At 30.8% G+C, this 17,308-nt stretch overlaps 1 protein-coding gene across 4 annotated transcripts in view; it reads left to right on the top strand.

The window, feature by feature from the left end:
• LOC113378027 (cAMP-specific 3',5'-cyclic phosphodiesterase-like) overlaps positions 1-11,781 on the top strand; it is a 171,002-nt gene extending 159,221 nt beyond the window's left edge. For 2 of the 4 annotated variants that reach the window (XM_026618525.1, XM_026618528.1), the window contains 7 exons: positions 1,114-1,207; positions 5,973-6,091; positions 8,377-8,670; positions 10,148-10,527; positions 10,752-11,097; positions 11,251-11,424; positions 11,507-11,781. In XM_026618525.1, the coding sequence (XP_026474310.1) occupies positions 1,114-1,207; positions 5,973-6,091; positions 8,377-8,670; positions 10,148-10,527; positions 10,752-11,097; positions 11,251-11,424; positions 11,507-11,620 (1,521 nt within the window). In that variant the 3' untranslated portion in view covers positions 11,621-11,781. The remainder of the gene's footprint in view (positions 1-1,113; positions 1,208-5,972; positions 6,092-8,376; positions 8,671-10,147; positions 10,528-10,751; positions 11,098-11,250; positions 11,425-11,506) is intronic. The other 2 variants (XM_026618526.1, XM_026618527.1) reach the window with 2 other exon arrangements.
• The last annotated feature ends 5,527 nt before the right edge of the window (positions 11,782-17,308 follow it).

The raw sequence follows: 17,308 nt of genomic DNA, 5'->3' as shown, positions 1-17,308 counted from the left end.
TGCCATGCTAAAATTGCACATTAAACTAAGCGAAAACAATACAAAATTACTCGATTGTTCAATCATAAAATAACTATCTATATGACCAAAATATGATTTAAATTGAATAGCAATGTTTTTATAAGGGGTATTCTGGTTTAGAGGCATGCATTTCATGCGGTTTTTGAAAGACCATTCAAATAAGGCAACAATATATTTACTATATTTTTTACAAGTTATTAATGTTTTAAGAATATAAAAAAATAAAAATTAAAAATAGTCAAAGTTTTAATTCTAGACGGTGATGAAGTAGGGGAAATTGGCGCCTGATCATACTCATGATTTTGGCTTCTTAACATATTTGTATAGGATTTAAGGAAAAAAAGAAACTAAATATAAACTTACAAAGAGCTAAATGCCAATAAAAAAACGTAAAGTTGTTTTACTAAAATATTGCAATTACCTTCGGTTTTGATGAAATCTAGTACGTGAAAATAAAAAAAAACTAGAACTAAAAATATATGTTTATGAATAAATTATCACTGTCATTGAGGACATTTATATTAAATAGTAGTTTAATCACAAAATAGGAAAATTTGGTTTGAACAGCAAAATTGCAATTCCATACTCAGGTATTCCTCCATACCATCACTAAAAAGATCCAATATTTGGAAGGGGTAGAATTAAAAAAAAAACTTTAAAATTATATATTATGAATGATAATTCCTTAAAGGGTCTGTAAAATTAAGTATTATGTTTGTTCAGGTATATGGTTTATTTACAAATTTTGAGAATGTGTATTTGTACATCTGCCAACTCTAAATTATTATATTTCTTTTGGAAAAACGCCATGATCTGGTGTGTGTGACATCTTAAGTATTTTTTTTACCTATAATGTATATTATGTTACTACTCTCGGGTCTAATTTGAGCGATATAGAATTAGAGTATGTGACTAATTTTACCTTAACATAAACAAAGCCAACATGCTCAACATAACAACATTGACGTCATTAAAATATCTTCATAATATCGAATATCGAAATTTTAGTGTATTCTAATAAATTGAATTTTTCATCTTTTACCATATTTTTACTATTTTAATTTACTATATTAAATTTTTTTCTTGTTACAGTTTAAACGCATGCTGAACAAGGAACTGAGTCACTTCAGTCAATCTAGCAGCTCTGGAAATCAAATATCTGAGTACATTTGTTCGACGTTTTTGGGTAAGTTATTTCAAATCTGTAGGAATAGATAAATCACTCTCATAAACTTAAAATTCTGAGCATTAGTAGATTTACCTGCAAATTGATAAGGCCATAACGAAAACTGTTTTCGTCACTTTTATGAAGAATCGGTGTTTTTCTATTAAATATGCAAATGATCACTGTAATAACTATCGGTGCCAACAGCTTTCGTAAAAATGGAAATACCTTTATTTAAATAGTTCCTTATTTAAAAATGCCGGCTACAAAAATTACTGTTTGTGCGCAAACAAATGAAACGCCTTGAGCCATTATTATCAATGAAAGCTCACGCATACATATATATATATATATATATATATATATATATATATATCAACCTGAATGTATATATAATGTAAATTATATGTGACAATGTGATTTAGAACTTCTCAATATACTGTTTATTCTCAGAAACTAGATTGTTCAGGTTTGTACGGTGTTAATGTATGTACGCTTCTTCGTTTACATTAAATGTTTATAAGCGTGAAATCCCAAGGCTCTCATTCAATTCAGGTAACCATTATTATGCAAAGAAATTTCTGTGTGAGAAAATATGATTTTTATTTGCAGAGACTAAATTTTACATCCTTTTACACAATTAACCTTTGAATATTTGGTAAACGATTTATTACCTTATTAATCTTTATCATTTCTAACATCTGGCGTACAATTGGTGCTTATACTATTAAGGCGACCATAAGGAAAATTTTCGAATGAAATTGAATCTCACATTGATAGTTTCGGACTTCTATTTTCAATTTTACGAAAATAAACAATTTTTGTTCTTCATTTCAACTTTTCGAAAATTAGCTAAACCCCCCCCCCCCAACCTACTAAGTTGCCGTCTCGCTTTTCACCTAAAAAAATATGGTCATCTTAATACTATGCATATTGGATGGAGATATGAAAAATAATATTATATATATATGTATATATATGTGTGTCTGTGTGTATAAAATATATTTGCATTTAAAAAATACTTTAACTCCCAAATTACGTTAATAAAAACGGTGATTTCCAAAGTTTACTACAATAAGAGCATCGTCAAAACATTGGATTGCAGAATTCAGCAATTTCTTGCATCTCCCAATTTCCGAATTACAAGAATGCAGCAAGCATCAGTATATAATAAATTTTTCAATCAATAATACAGAAAAACTGATGTATGTGGGGGCTGTAAAAAATATAGATTCTCTGAATTGAAGAGTAACATTGGTCATTGCACCGCGCATTGATCGTCTTACTACGTAGTAGACGCATGTTTAAATCGAATCTAAAGCAAATATATAGACAGAATACCATTAGTTTTTATTATTATTTACATACCTATGTATTCGTATACATTTTTGTGTATTTATTTGCTCAATTAAGCATCTCGAAGATTCGTAGTAAAATGAATAGCAATTTTGATTGCTTCACCGATTTCTATCAATACTATACTAAAATTATTTAATATATTCCGTGTTTATTCTACATGCTACATATTTCTTAGAAAAAATATGATGGCTACCACAAATCGATTCACGTTTTTGTAGTGGATTTCTGTCACATCATTATTCAAATAAAAGCAATTTTCGCTAGAAATGATAGATTTCTGCCCAAGAAGAAAAAGTTTTCTTGGGTAGAACATTAGAACCGTTTATGAATTATAAATAATGATTTAGCATTCTTATGCCTCAAAATGATGTTTTCTTTCTGATTGTAGAATAACTTACCCATGAAAATATTTTGAATTTTAAAATTCCGCATAATTAAATACTAAATACTAATATATATATATAATGGGTAGTACTGCCCTAGGTCAGGTCCGTGAGTTAATCTCCAACTCGATTCAAGGAAAAATAGTGTGATAGATTTTCCATTGCCATCTCCACCGCAGTCCCTGAAAATGAATATTTTCAATTGGAAACATATTTTTTGAAGTGAAAATTGATATCACTACCGCATGACATTAGATTATCCAGAGTGGGGGTTCGAAATCACCAAGGCAGTGCGCTTAACCGTTATTGTATTATTTTATAATCCAAGTAATTGACAGAGTCCAAAATAATTGGGCATAGAAAACTTTAATTTCTTCTAAAAAAACTAAAATTCATACGTTCGGCCAGTAGTCTTAGCCTTTATTCAATGGAACCAAAATAAAATTAGCAAACTAAAATATGTAACAATGAAGTTTGAGTAATATAAAAATTGTTTAATGTTTAAATTTCAAAGTGAAGTGAGTTATCATATCCTCAAGCCACGAATTATTGTTTTATCTGTTTTTAATATAAGGATAAACAAACTGTTAGTAAAGTTTGTTGTAATTTGCAAACTCTCTATTGTCATATATTTTAGTTTCCTAATTTTATTTTAGTTCCACTGAATGAAGCCTGTGTCTATAGACGAGAAGTATGTATAATAATATAAATATTTAAATAAATTTATGTTTTTTATTGATGTTATGCCCGTTTATTAGATTTTGACAATGTAGGTTTCAAGGATAAAAATCTTAATAAAACGCATATTTTATGAGTTTTGTGATCTAAAACTTAAAAGCAAAACGTTTAGTCAATAAAACACATATCTATCTATTATAAGAAAATATTTCATACAGCTTCTCCTAATCAATCATATACTGCCAAAAGGAGATAAATGAAGGCAATTTTGATGTATTAAGCACGTTTTAGTTTATATCAAAATTTTTATATGAAATACACGGCCCAAAAACATAAGTGTTTATTCTATAATTTTCTTTTATGTTTATGTCTTTCAAATGGATATGTTACATTAATTGATTGATTGTTATAAGTTTTATTTATTTATCTAAGTAAATGTGTAGATATTCTCTATTCAAGGTAATAGTAGAGCGTTATTTCGTTATTTAAATTTTATAATTTTAGAATTTTTTTTTACATTTACTATTATCATTTTTATGCTATATTAGAACGACAAAATGCAAAGAATAACGGATTTCATTTTATTTTCTTTTATGTTACACGTGACGCTGCGCCGATCTGAACAAATAAATGTACGTACTGTTGTGTAAGCAATCTCTTAATAGGACTAATTCTGTATTTCTAGTTGGAAATGTGACTGCTTAAAAATCTACATGCCATCTGAATTTCATGAAGAGTTCACATAGCGAACATCATTAATAATCATATTCAGCAAAATAGCAGATTAAGAATGTCAAAGTTTATAATAAATGTAAATACAAACAAACTGCTTACGCGTAAATAAGACAAATGTATAAGCAAAATTGTTAAATCTTTACCGTCTTATGATTATATTTAACATCACATTTGATTTATGTATGCTTTCAACTTCCAAGTTACGAAAAACAGTAATAATTTCAATCACAAATAATAGTAATATAATTAATCACCGTTTTTTAAGTTTACTAAATTTTGTATCTTTGTTACAAAATTGCGATCAATCGTGAAGTTTGAATTGAAGTTGGTATAACGTAGAAATCTATTTAATCCTTTCGGTACGAATGTCGTCCATGGACGACATCTGCATGAAGTACTGTGTGTACGTAATTTAAATAAGACATTGCAATAAATAGACGACAAGATGTATCAATTCTTCGATGAACGGGAAGATGGCAATTTTGCTTTATTTTCGATTTTTTAAAATGACCGCAAAAAAAATTTAATGATGTTTGTTCGCTATCTGAACCAATCAAACCCCATAAAACTATTGCACTACACTTGTAATGGCGAATAACTAATACGATGATTAGCATCGTATTCTGATTAGTTCGTTGTTTGTTATTGAGTTTTGGTACACAGTTTTTATTTCATGTAATTGTACACTGAAATCATGTACTAATATAGTCATTCATGATAAAATTCGTTTCAGTATCAACGTGGATGTGTGAATATTTGAATATAAGTAAATATTCCTCGTACCTATTATACCGAATTGACACCTGCAAGTTCTTAATAAATTTCAGATTTGATAATGTTTTAAAGACATGTCATTAATAATATTTTTTTTTATTTTCTAATATATATCAGCTTAACCTTATTATGATTTTGTGTGATATCACTAATAGCGATACATACAATACGTTTTTAAAGACTTTAATTGATATTTCAGTCGAGTAGACATGCAAATATTTTTCACATTATTTATAACTGTTACTCAATATTCTTGCACTCATATCTATTTATGACCAAGTACGATATACAAAACCTAATACATGAGCTATTTCGCATATAATAGATTTTCGTGAGTTTTACCACACTAAGTCGCATAACTCGCATAATTGTTCGAGATTAATATACATGAGAAATAGTATATGTCAGATATGCAAATGATTACAAATGATTTTTCAAACAGAGGAAACCAAGTTCAACTAGATTTCTAGCTGGGATCGAATCGAGAAACGCTTCACACTACCTATAGTCTACATTTACTATCTCGACGAACCTTTATTGTAGAAATTTTTTATAACAAACTTGGCCGATATTGCAAGAAATCACACTTAATTTTATATAGTTTACTGTAACATTCAATTTCAACTTTACACAAGATTGATAGTTCTCACGTAGAGTACACAAAAGCACCACAGACACGCATGCGGCGAGACACGGAGTGTTGGCGGATTGCATTGCATTGCTTTCAATTAGATAGAAATAATATTTTATATAGAAGTAGCTATAAGTAGTTGTAAAAACAATAGTGTTTCGAGAGCTGAAAAAGAATGCTGCACAATAAATTTATTACCTTATTATATGAACTCTATATTTTGCAGACAAACAACAAGAACTTGATCTTCCCTCATTGCGAATCGACGAGGCTGCTGGTGACGCCACGGTCAGCTCTACCACACCAGGATATCACCATCACAGTTTGAGCCAGCAACAACAACAGGTATTTTCACTGAACTACTCGTATATTTTTTATATATTCATTTACGATGAAATATTCTTCGGCTAATATAAATAATTATATAATAATAATTTCTCATTACATTGTATACATAATTTATCAATTTATTCATCCATAACCCAATTACTCACCTATCCATTCTTCAAATTTGCTCTCAGTTTGCTTTTTTTCATTTTATTTATATTGTTCAAATAATAATTATTTTCACGTATCTTATTTACATAATGACTCAGTTTGTATTGAAGCGCCGAATAGAATAGATAATGGTTGAAAAACCCGCGGCCCCCGTGCTTCATGCGGCCTTTAAAGCATTTTTAAAGTAAAATTTTATTTATTTCATCGACTATTAAGATTAATTATAATGTATTCTACCCTTGTTGTATTAATATATGATTTTTTTTAAATTTAATATTTTTGTTATGTTTATTAGAATATATCAAGCTTCGTAAATAATTAATAAGTGCGGTCCGTCATAAAATGCAGCCTGTGATTTAGAAAGGTTGCTTAGAATAAGGATCCGGTTCTGCCGTAAGATAGACCAAGGTTATGGCAAGGCTATGTTATGTAGCAGTTTTTATATAAAGTGGTACTAAAAAGTGTCAAAATCCTATGCGGTTGCTGTGTTTTACATTGAAAACCTACCCTAAAAAACGCACAAATGTCAAAAAGAACGATGTTATCATAATTGCATCTTTGAGATTGATCACATATGAGTGAAGTTGTGTAAAAAGCTTGATTGACACAGCAAATACAGTATGACAGTTTTTAGTAGCATTTTGTATGAAAGCTGGAACGTAACATAACTTTGCCTTTACATTGGTCTATTTTACTGCAGAATCGGCCCATAATTCGATACAGTGATGAAATAGTGTTATCTTTTCAAAATTTACTATTAGTTATTTTAAAAGCATTTTTTATCCTTTTTTATTATATATTTTTTTCATAAATACTTCAAAAAGACCGAGCAATTCGTAAAGCAAATTTTTTATAGAAGATACGGACATAAAAAACGATTTATTACATTTTTCTGGGAAATGAAACGCTGTCACGACGCTAATTATAATGGCAATGCTTTAAACTTCGCTTTTGCTTTAAACTTCAACATACCGCAGATAATAAATTTAGATATTACTGTAAATGTATGTTCTTCAATGTCCAATATCTTTTGAAGCTCTCTTTCAAATGTCTAAGTAAAACTCGAAAACGGCTAAACCGATGTGGCCAGTCTTAGTCTTGAAAAATTCGTGCCGAAAGTCCAAAAGGTGAGATATTATTCCAAAATCGCGTATAAACTTTACATTTTTAATTTGAAAATTTTTGTAGAAGTGTAATTTGAATAAAACAATGGACGGTGGCTAATACGTGAAATGTCAAACGATTTTGACAGATGATGTTCAATTACATTTAATAGGATGTTTTACGTGAATATTATTTAATTATGATTAAATTGTGGTGAGTAGTTTTGTTTGTACTTTTATTTATATACAAAAACGTTAGTAAACGGGCCGCAAGTGTAACTAGAAACTAAATATCAACTTTTTTGAAATGTTAATATGAAAATGAAATTTTTGACATATTTTTCTCAAACACGGTGCTCTGATAGATTTCATTTGTATAATTTTATACTCATTGGTATTTATAAAACATTTTCTAGGTTATATTATTTTTTATTTATGTTATTTAAATTCAGAACCTAAATTTGTATCGATCAAATAAACATTTTGTCGAATAACATTTTCCCAGTTATAATTTCCCAGAATTTATCGAAGAATAGATAATAACATATGATGGTCCGGGGTTAAAAAGGCCCACCACCAATGTATCAAAAATCAGTAAAGTTAAGCATTGTTTAACAACAATATTTGAAACTAGAGGAAAAAAGATGTATAACCAGCTATAACCTTGATTTGAAAACGGTAATCTTTGAAATGGGGGAGATAAACGGTAATCTTTGAAAATCTATAATAAAAGTATTTTCTTCTGTTAGTAGTTTTTTAGCATTAGTTAAAAATGTAATTATTTTGTAAAATACGTTTAAAATTATAATAAGGCTTTAAACCCTTTTGCAACCTGCCCGTTTCAAGTTACCCCGCCTATAGGGTAAAAAGGTCTAGATAGGTAAGGTTCAGAATATACCTTACTTAGCAAAACAATGTTTGCCGGGTCAGCTAGTACAATATATATTTCATGTTTAAATAATTTAGACAATTATCTTTTATAGAATTGATATTTATTATATAAAATTGAATTTATTACTATTATTACAGGCTGGTGTGACATCAAGCGCTCAGAGCTCCAGTAACCAGCAGCGGGCTCGTTCGCCGCGGCCGTCGGCCGGACCGCAGCCGCCTATGTCCCAGATATCTGGTGTGAAGAGAACGGTGACGCACGCCAACTCGTTTAGTGGCGATAGACCGCCAACCCACGGCGTTGAGACGCCACACGAGGCTGCGCTTGGAAAACTACTCCAAGACGTAGATACATGGGGTATCGACATATTCCGCATTGGCGAACTCAGCTGCGGCAAACCGCTAACCTGCATTGCATATACTAATTTCCAAGTAAGAACATGGAAGATATCTGTTAATTTTCTTTCTTGTAATCAGCGAAAGTGTAAAATCTCGTGTACTTTTATCATTGACTTCAAATCAAATTGCGCCAAAACTTTAATTTGGCGGATAAAAATCAGTGGTATAATTAAAATCTGAAAAGATATTGGTTAAATTTATATTCCTTATTTTCTAAATGAAAATTATCATAAAAGAACTACAGAATATAACAAATATAAGGTTGGGGAAAAAGAAATCCATTATTTTTTTGGTAGAAGGCTGTAGTGATCGATATCTCGTAAATTATCGATCAAATAATTTCAAATTATGCTCGTTGTCAAGGTAACAGTTTTAAAAGAATTCGTTTGCAGTTTTTTGTTTTGTCCATTCAGTTCTGAGTTACACGGCGTTAAAGATGGAAGTCAACAAAGCGAAAATTCGGTACATTTTACAGTTTTTCTTTGATAAGGGCGAAAATGCAAGTCAGGCGGCTGAAAATGTGAATAGTGTTTATAGTCTCAATACTGTAACAGCTAATTACGCGCAATTTTGGTTTCGTCGATTCCGTTCGGGTATTTTTGACGTTAAGGATGCCCCTCGCACAGGCAGGCCCGTCGTCGAAAATGTCGACAAAGTCACTGAAATCATCGAAGTGGACCGGCATGTTAGTAGTCGTAGCATCGCCCAGGAGTTAAAGATCGACCACAAAACAGTTTTAAACCATTTGCACAAAGCTGGGTTTAAAAAAAGCTTGATGTTTGGGTCAATTAACACACCAATTAACACCAAAAAACATGATGGATCGAATTTCCATCTGCGAAGCCTTGGCCAAACGTAATGAAATCGACCCATTTCTTAAACGGATGGTGACTGGGGATGAGAAATGGGTCACATATGACAACATTATGCGAAAGCGATCGTGGTCAAAGCGCGGCGAAGCAGCTCAGACGGTGGCCAAACCGGGACTAACTAACACACTTCTATAGTGACTCGTCAGAAACTCCAGGAGCTTGGTTGGGAAGTTTTGATGCATCCACCATACAGTCCGGACCTCGCACCAAGCGATTACCATCTTTTTCTTGCATTGCAAAACTTTTTTAGTGATAAGAAATTGGCATCAAGGGAAGAGTGTGAAAATCAATTGCTGGGGTTTTTCGCTAATAAGGACCAAGACTTTTATGAGAGAGGCATAATGAAGCTACCATTAAAATGGCAACAAATTATAGAACAAAATGGTGCATATTTGACCTAAATCGAACAATGCAAAACATGTTAAATAAAGTCTTGAAGTTCACGTAAAAATAATGGATTTCTTTTTCCCCAACCTAATATATAGCATTTTGTTTTCAACATCTATCATTTTGGCATCATGGATCTAAACAAACGCAATGTCGTAAAAACGTAATTTTTTAGTAGATCGCAGTGTTTCTTTTCAGAAAGAACTATTTTATATGTTTGAGACGTTATTTATTTAATTTCTTTTTTCTAGAGTCGCGATCTGTTGACCGCTCTGATGATACCAGCCAAAACTTTTGTCAGTTTTATGATGACTCTCGAAGATCACTACGTCCGAGAGAACCCTTTCCATAACTCCCTGCACGCAGCAGATGTAACGCAGAGCACTGGTGTACTTTTGAATACCCCGGCTCTGGAAGGAGTATTCACACCGTTAGAAGTCTGCGCGGCCTTATTTGCGGCAACTATTCATGATGTCGATCATCCAGGTTTGACAAACCAATTTCTGATTAACTCTAGTTCCGAGTTGGCGCTTATGTACAACGATGAATCGGTGCTGGAGAATCACCATCTTGCAGTCGCATTCAAACTGTTACAAACGACTGGATGTGACATTTTCTGCAATATACCAAGGTAAAATATTATTTTTTTATATATATAAAATATATCTTACATATATTTCAATTCATGATAGAAATAAACAGATTTTATTCAAAACAAACTTATTTATTCAAAACTAAATCTATCAAATAAATTCACACAGCAGAATTGATCGGTCCTTATCTTAATATATGCTTATCTTTTAAGTAACAGTTTTTTTTTATAAATATCTACAATTATATCTATTCTTCTCACAGGAAACAAAGACAAACATTACGTAAGATGGTGATAGATATGGTTCTATCAACGGACATGTCCAAGCACATGTCTTTGCTGGCCGATTTGAAAACAATGGTAGAAACTAAGAAAGTAGCCGGATCTGGTGTTCTGTTGTTGGATAACTATACAGATCGAATTCAAGTCTTAGAAAATCTTGTCCACTGCGCTGATTTGAGCAATCCTACAAAACCTTTGCCTTTGTATAGGCGTTGGGTAGATTTATTGATGGAAGAGTTCTTCCTTCAGGGTGATAGAGAAAGAGAAGCGAATATGGACATTAGCCCTATGTGTGATAGGCAAAATGCAACGATTGAAAAAAGCCAGGTAATATAAACAAAAGTTATTTTGTCAACATAATTTTAAAATAATACTTGTAATTTCATAAATTAAAATTATTATGTGAGCTTATGAAATTTGTAGTTTTTATTATTAGTTTATAATTATTGTAATTAATTTATGTCTTTAATTCGATAATAGGTCGGATTCATCGACTATATCGTTCACCCATTGTGGGAAACTTGGGCAGATTTGGTGCATCCAGATGCACAGTGTATATTAGACACTCTAGAAGAGAACAGATACTTCTACCAAAGTATGATACCGCCTAGTCCTCCGCAGCAAGATCCTCCTGATGAAAATATTCGTTTTCAAGTATGTTTTTATCTTAATGATCATTTCTAATCAACTGAACCGAAACAAAGATATAAACTTATTTTTTTCTTGGATTTATTAGGTTACTCTGGAGGAAGGTAGTGGATCCGACGCCGAGGGCGATGGTGACGGCGGAGGAGAGGAAGAAGAAGAGGAGGAAGAAGCAGAATCCACCTCGCAGCAAGGTGGGATCTGACGTCGAGCAGTAGGAATTTGTAAGAAAATATCTGAACGCACTGTCGCATGGTGGAAACGCTAACGACCTCGCTGCTACATACTCACTATTACTGATCAATCGTAAGTGGCGTCGCGGCCGTCCTCCTGCGAAATGCATTAATCGAGTTATATAAATAGAGTGCCGCGTTGTATGTGTATTATATATATATATATATATATATATATATATATATATATATTATACACAAATATATATAAATCGTATGTATTAAACAGATTTTATAAATATCGTTAAAAAAGAATGTATATCCATTAATTGAGTTTTATCATTGGTTGATTATTGAAACGGATGTATATTGCTATGTATAATTTGTAATTAACATTCTCTGCTATGGATTTTGGGCTGGTTCCCAAATATTATGATTTAGAGATAAATAGTATAACAAATATATTTATCTATATGCATATATATCATAATCAAACTTGAAATATTGATTATTTTGAAATCAAATAACCGATGGTGTTTAGAGTGGAGTTCAGTGTTATTCACAGAGTTTATATTTATTAAATTTATACATATAAAATATAATGAGCACTCAAATAACAGATGTTAATTGTTAGTATTTAGTTCATGTTATTCTCGAATCAATATATAATACATGCTTTACATAAATAGTAGTTAAAAGTTAATACATATGTATATATGTATCGTGTGCTATAAACTAATTTATTTATTGAGTTTTTTTTTAATTATAAAAATTTCAAAGTTGCTCTTTATATTTTTTTATGAGTTTGTTTTTAAATCTATTATGCTTACATTTAATTAGTAGCATTTTGTACGATTATAGTAGAAGTATTGTTATGATTATGAATTTGTAACAATTTCAAATAATTGGTTTATTTAAGAGTATCTTTAGTTAATGATAACTTGACTAAAATATATGTGCATATATATACATATTCTTTCTAGCTTACGTTTTAGAATTGTGTATATTTAATTAGCTTACTTACCATTTGCAGTGTCATTAGAATAGGACGACAATACTCCTTTATGTGTTTGCCAAACCATATAAGATACACTAACTATTTGTTTCTATCTGAAAATCTCGTCCTATTAAGTATGAAATAATCTGTAGATTTTGTAAAAGACAATTTTCAATGAGTGATACAATTGTAAACTATTGAAATTAAGAATTCAATTGTACCATCCATGGAGTGTCATGAAACACAGGAATTATTCTAATGTTACGAGATCATGTCAGCGCATATTGATTGTTAGTAAAATTACAATTTTTAGGGTAGACTAGGCTAGGTTAACCGATGCCAAAAACTGAGAGGCACGTACTCTCTCACCCACATAAGATTTAGTGTGTTTTTCTTTATGTTGTAAATATATACATTAGCCAGTGACTTTGTCTGGTTAATCGAATTTAGGTGAAACTGAAAAAACTGAAAATAAAATATAAAATTTTATTGAACTCTGTGTCCCATATTTGCAACATATATATATACATATATTGTTTTAAAATGTGCAAACAATTGTTTTATTGTTTTAGTCTGCTACATTATATTATTTATTTATGGCTGGTACCATATTTTGTCGATTCACACGAGTAACTCAAAGTTATCGTGCACAAATAGTTTAAATATATGTGATACGATAGGTCCATTGAGATTCTATAAAGTCATGACTGTCACATTACTCTCATCATGTTCGTGTCAGCTATTGAAATCTTTATGAATGTATTTATGGTTTAAATATAAAGATAAAAAGTATTATTATTGTTGTTTCTTTTTTTAATTCATTTTATTAAAACATCTATATTTAGCCTTCCCAGGATAAGCTCATTGTATAATCAATAAAAACTGATCTTCTTTTGATATGAAGTTAACGTTTAATTATAATGGTATATTATATAATATTCCATAAGATATCTTATGTGGGTAGACATTGTGAAGTGAAAATAATTAAATTAATTTCAAATCTAGTACATACATTGTTCTATCTTTACATTACAAGACAAAAATAAGTTAGATACATACTAAAAGCCATTCATAATAATTCAATTTTTACTTTTATCATTCTCACATATTTCTTATGTTATCATAAAAAAAGCATTTGCAAACAATAATTTGTGGCTCAAAAAGTACAGTTAAATCAATGATGAAATTGTGAATAGATCCCAAAGAAATAATTCATATATAGCTCAGTAACATCTGGAAACATTTTCAGTTTTAACTGTTGCATCTACAGTCTTTTTAAAAATTATTTACAGTATTTTTGCTTTGGCTAAATTGTTTACAGATATTGAATCCACAAGTGAATTAGTCATAATTTGAGCAAAAAACATGCAACTTTATTTTCTGAACTTTTATATTATTTCTCAAGTACTTGTCCTGAATATATACAATTTGATAGAGAATAAATATTATATTCTAGGGATTTGTCTAGAAGAACCCTATGCAATAATTTTGAATTTAATGAGGCTGAGAAAACCCAGTGAAGAAGAATTTTGGTGGAATCAACTTTAACTTTGGGGGTTATCAACTTTAACCAGAAAGCTTCTATGCCTAATAAACAATTTGAGAATATAATATATTAATATAGCTTCTATATTTGCCACACAGTGCTGCTAAGGTAGAACGCTTGTTTTTCAGCGTTAATCTTATGAAAACAAAGCTATAAAATGACCACAGTAAAAGAATCATTACGCATAGAGCCAGAAATGAAAAATTAATTGAAATTAATTGTAACAATTGAGAATTAACAAATCAAGAATAAAGATGGCATACAAAATCAAGAAGATTTACATATTGAAAATGGGATAGTATATAGGCTAAGGATATTATCAAACATTCTACTGTTGATTAGCTACTATTATAATGTTATCGATGGGCCTTTTTAAAGCTATTATGAATAAGCTTTCTCGAAAATAGCTGGTCACATTTTCTCGAGTGTTGAACTAGTGTTTACTAGCCTTTAAATATTATATTAATTTTATTCGACGTAATGTACACTAAATGTTTATTTAGTGATATTTAATTTTATTCCCACATAGCACGCGTCGAACCGCTTTGACCCATTTTGAACCCGCTAGGTTAACATCGATCAAAACTGGCACATTATCTGACCGTCAGTGGGTTTAATTAGAATGTGACCTTTCTGGTTCAACCAGGTTTAACCAAATAGGTTAATTTTTGGTCCAGACTTATGACGCATGCGCGATAGATAGTGCGCATGCGCAGTAGCTAGGACGCGTACGTAGATTAAGCAAGATGCTAGTAGATGAGCGCCATTTTATATTTGTGCTTTTGCTTTGTTTATAACGTGATTTTGTTGATTTATTTTTCTCAAAGAAACTCCATACTAATATGTCGACTAGAAAGTTTCGCAAATCTATTCGCTTTGTGAAAGACCGGCATTTTAGTAGGAGGGTGAAGTGGGAATTCGAAAGAATAGCCGCAGAAAAAAAGAAAGAATTAACTCTTTCCAGTGTAAATGACAGTGCTGTCCATGGTGTTGAAATTTCAACAAGTGCCAGTACTCAGGATGATTTTGGAATGCAATTTAATGATCATCACGATCAAGGTAATTATAAATTAAATTTTATATAATTATTTAATAGTAATCTACATATATATAAAAATAAGTCAGGTTTTCCTTTCTGACAAAATAACTCCAGAACGCACGAACTGATTTCGACAATTTTGCATTCGTTGGAAAGGTCTCGGGCTCCGCAAGGTTTATAGTGCCTTAGTGAATATTAGTGGTGCATGGCATTGTGCCTTAATGTAAATTGCTGGAACTTCACGCACCGTAATTAAAAATTCGAGTAATGACATTAGTGAGAATTATCAGAATTATGCTTGGTTAAGAATAATAATGTACACGCACTGAATTTCACCATTTAATCAAAAATTGCTGGCGATTTGGTGACATACCAATGATTCCGACTGGTCTTCCGTTTGACTTTAAACAATTGCAATATCCAGTTCGCCTTGCGTTTGCAATGACAATTAACAAGTCGCAAGGCCAATCGCTTAGTGTTTGCGGGATAAATTTCAAATATATTATTTAGAAAATCATTGTTTTTTACATGGGCAGTTATACGTTGCCTGTTCACGAGTTGGAAAACCATCCGCTTTGTTTGTGTTAACGTCAGACCAAAAAACAAGAAATGTAGTTTACCAAAGAGCACTTCAATGAAAAGGATAATTTGCGGATTCACTTTCATTTACTTAGAGAAGTTCAACTAAAAAATACTTCATTTTTGTAATCGAAATAAATTCATTACTGTTGTGCAATAAAATCAAATTTTTTCTTTTCAAATATAAAACAAACAAAAAATTTCTTCAACTTTCTCACGAAACTATCTGGTGGCGAAACGGAGTTCGTCGGGTTTGCTATAGTGATAATATAAAAATATGTAAATATTTTATTTAGTTTTTATTAAATTCAAACTTTGATAATCACATAATTTTTCTTGTTTTTAATTTCCTCTGAAAAGTGAATTCTATATTTACTGCCATGAGAAAAAGAAACTAAGATTTTGTGTTTTTAACTTCCCGTAGGGTAATTTATAGTAATTGCAAAAAAATCGAAAATTAAAATTATGTTACGTTTCAAAGGCTTCAGAACATTTTGGCAAACAAATAAGTGCGCGTGTGTGCGTGGGACCAATTTTTGTCGACGATTTCGTACACACGAATCAACCGATTTGAATAATTCAAAAAACATTCAATTTGTATTGACAGGGAAACGTGCTGATGTTTAGTTTTTGGCAAAAACAGGTCTAGCCGTCTAGCCGTTTTGAAGATACGGGGCAAAAAGTGCCAAAAATGGTACTTTATTTTATAAGATGACGGAGCGGCCGATTTGAATGATTCAAACCATTTTATTTGTATTGAAGAATTGAATAACTGATAAAAATTTAAATAGTTCGAAATTTCCAAAATATTTCTGACTAACTGACAAAAAAAACAAATTTTTAAAATTTCAAAATTCTCATAAATCTATTTTTTCTTAAAGTATAAAAAAAATCTTGAATCTTTTTTAAAAATTTTAATTTTTGGTACGAGAAGTTTCTGCAATTAGCCTTAAGACACGATACCATGCAAGTCTAGACAATATAATATATGCAACTAGGGCCTATAATGCAATGTAATTTCGCGGCCGAGATATGTCAAATACGAACACGAGCTTTCCCGAGATTAGTCGAATGCTCTCGATCGCTTAAATTTTACAGTTACTTGGGTTCACGAGATGTTTGATCGCTCGTGTTTTTTACCTAAAGGTGGATAAAAATACCCGTTTTAAAATTGTTAGAAACAGACAAAATCTAATAAGAAGTAAAATGTCTTCTAAAATGTGTTTGGTCTGTGGTAAAATGTACTTAACAAATAGAATGCACCATGAAGAACATAAAAAAGCGAAGTTGATAAACATGTACGCCGCTTTCACACGGAAATTGTGCTTTTTAAACACCAATAATAAATATATTACATTTAAACAAATATGTCGTCATTTCTTTCTAATTTCTCATAATAGCTCTAGCCAACTGTTCTTATTTTCAGTGAATTTTATGATATGCAAAATATTTTTTTAATTTTTTTTTCTAATTTTCCTTGAGCACTTTGTATAACTAAAATCAATGAATGAATAAATAGTTCATTACATTCATTAGTTCAACATAAATTGTATATTATA

Source organism: Ctenocephalides felis, unplaced genomic scaffold, assembly GCF_003426905.1.
Source record: "Ctenocephalides felis isolate EL2017-DRISC unplaced genomic scaffold, ASM342690v1 CF-g0.4_SCAFFOLD_01886, whole genome shotgun sequence".
Classification (NCBI taxonomy): domain Eukaryota; kingdom Metazoa; phylum Arthropoda; class Insecta; order Siphonaptera; family Pulicidae; genus Ctenocephalides; species Ctenocephalides felis.
Note: the sequence above shows the minus strand (reverse complement) of the source record. Positions and strands in the feature narration are given on the sequence as shown.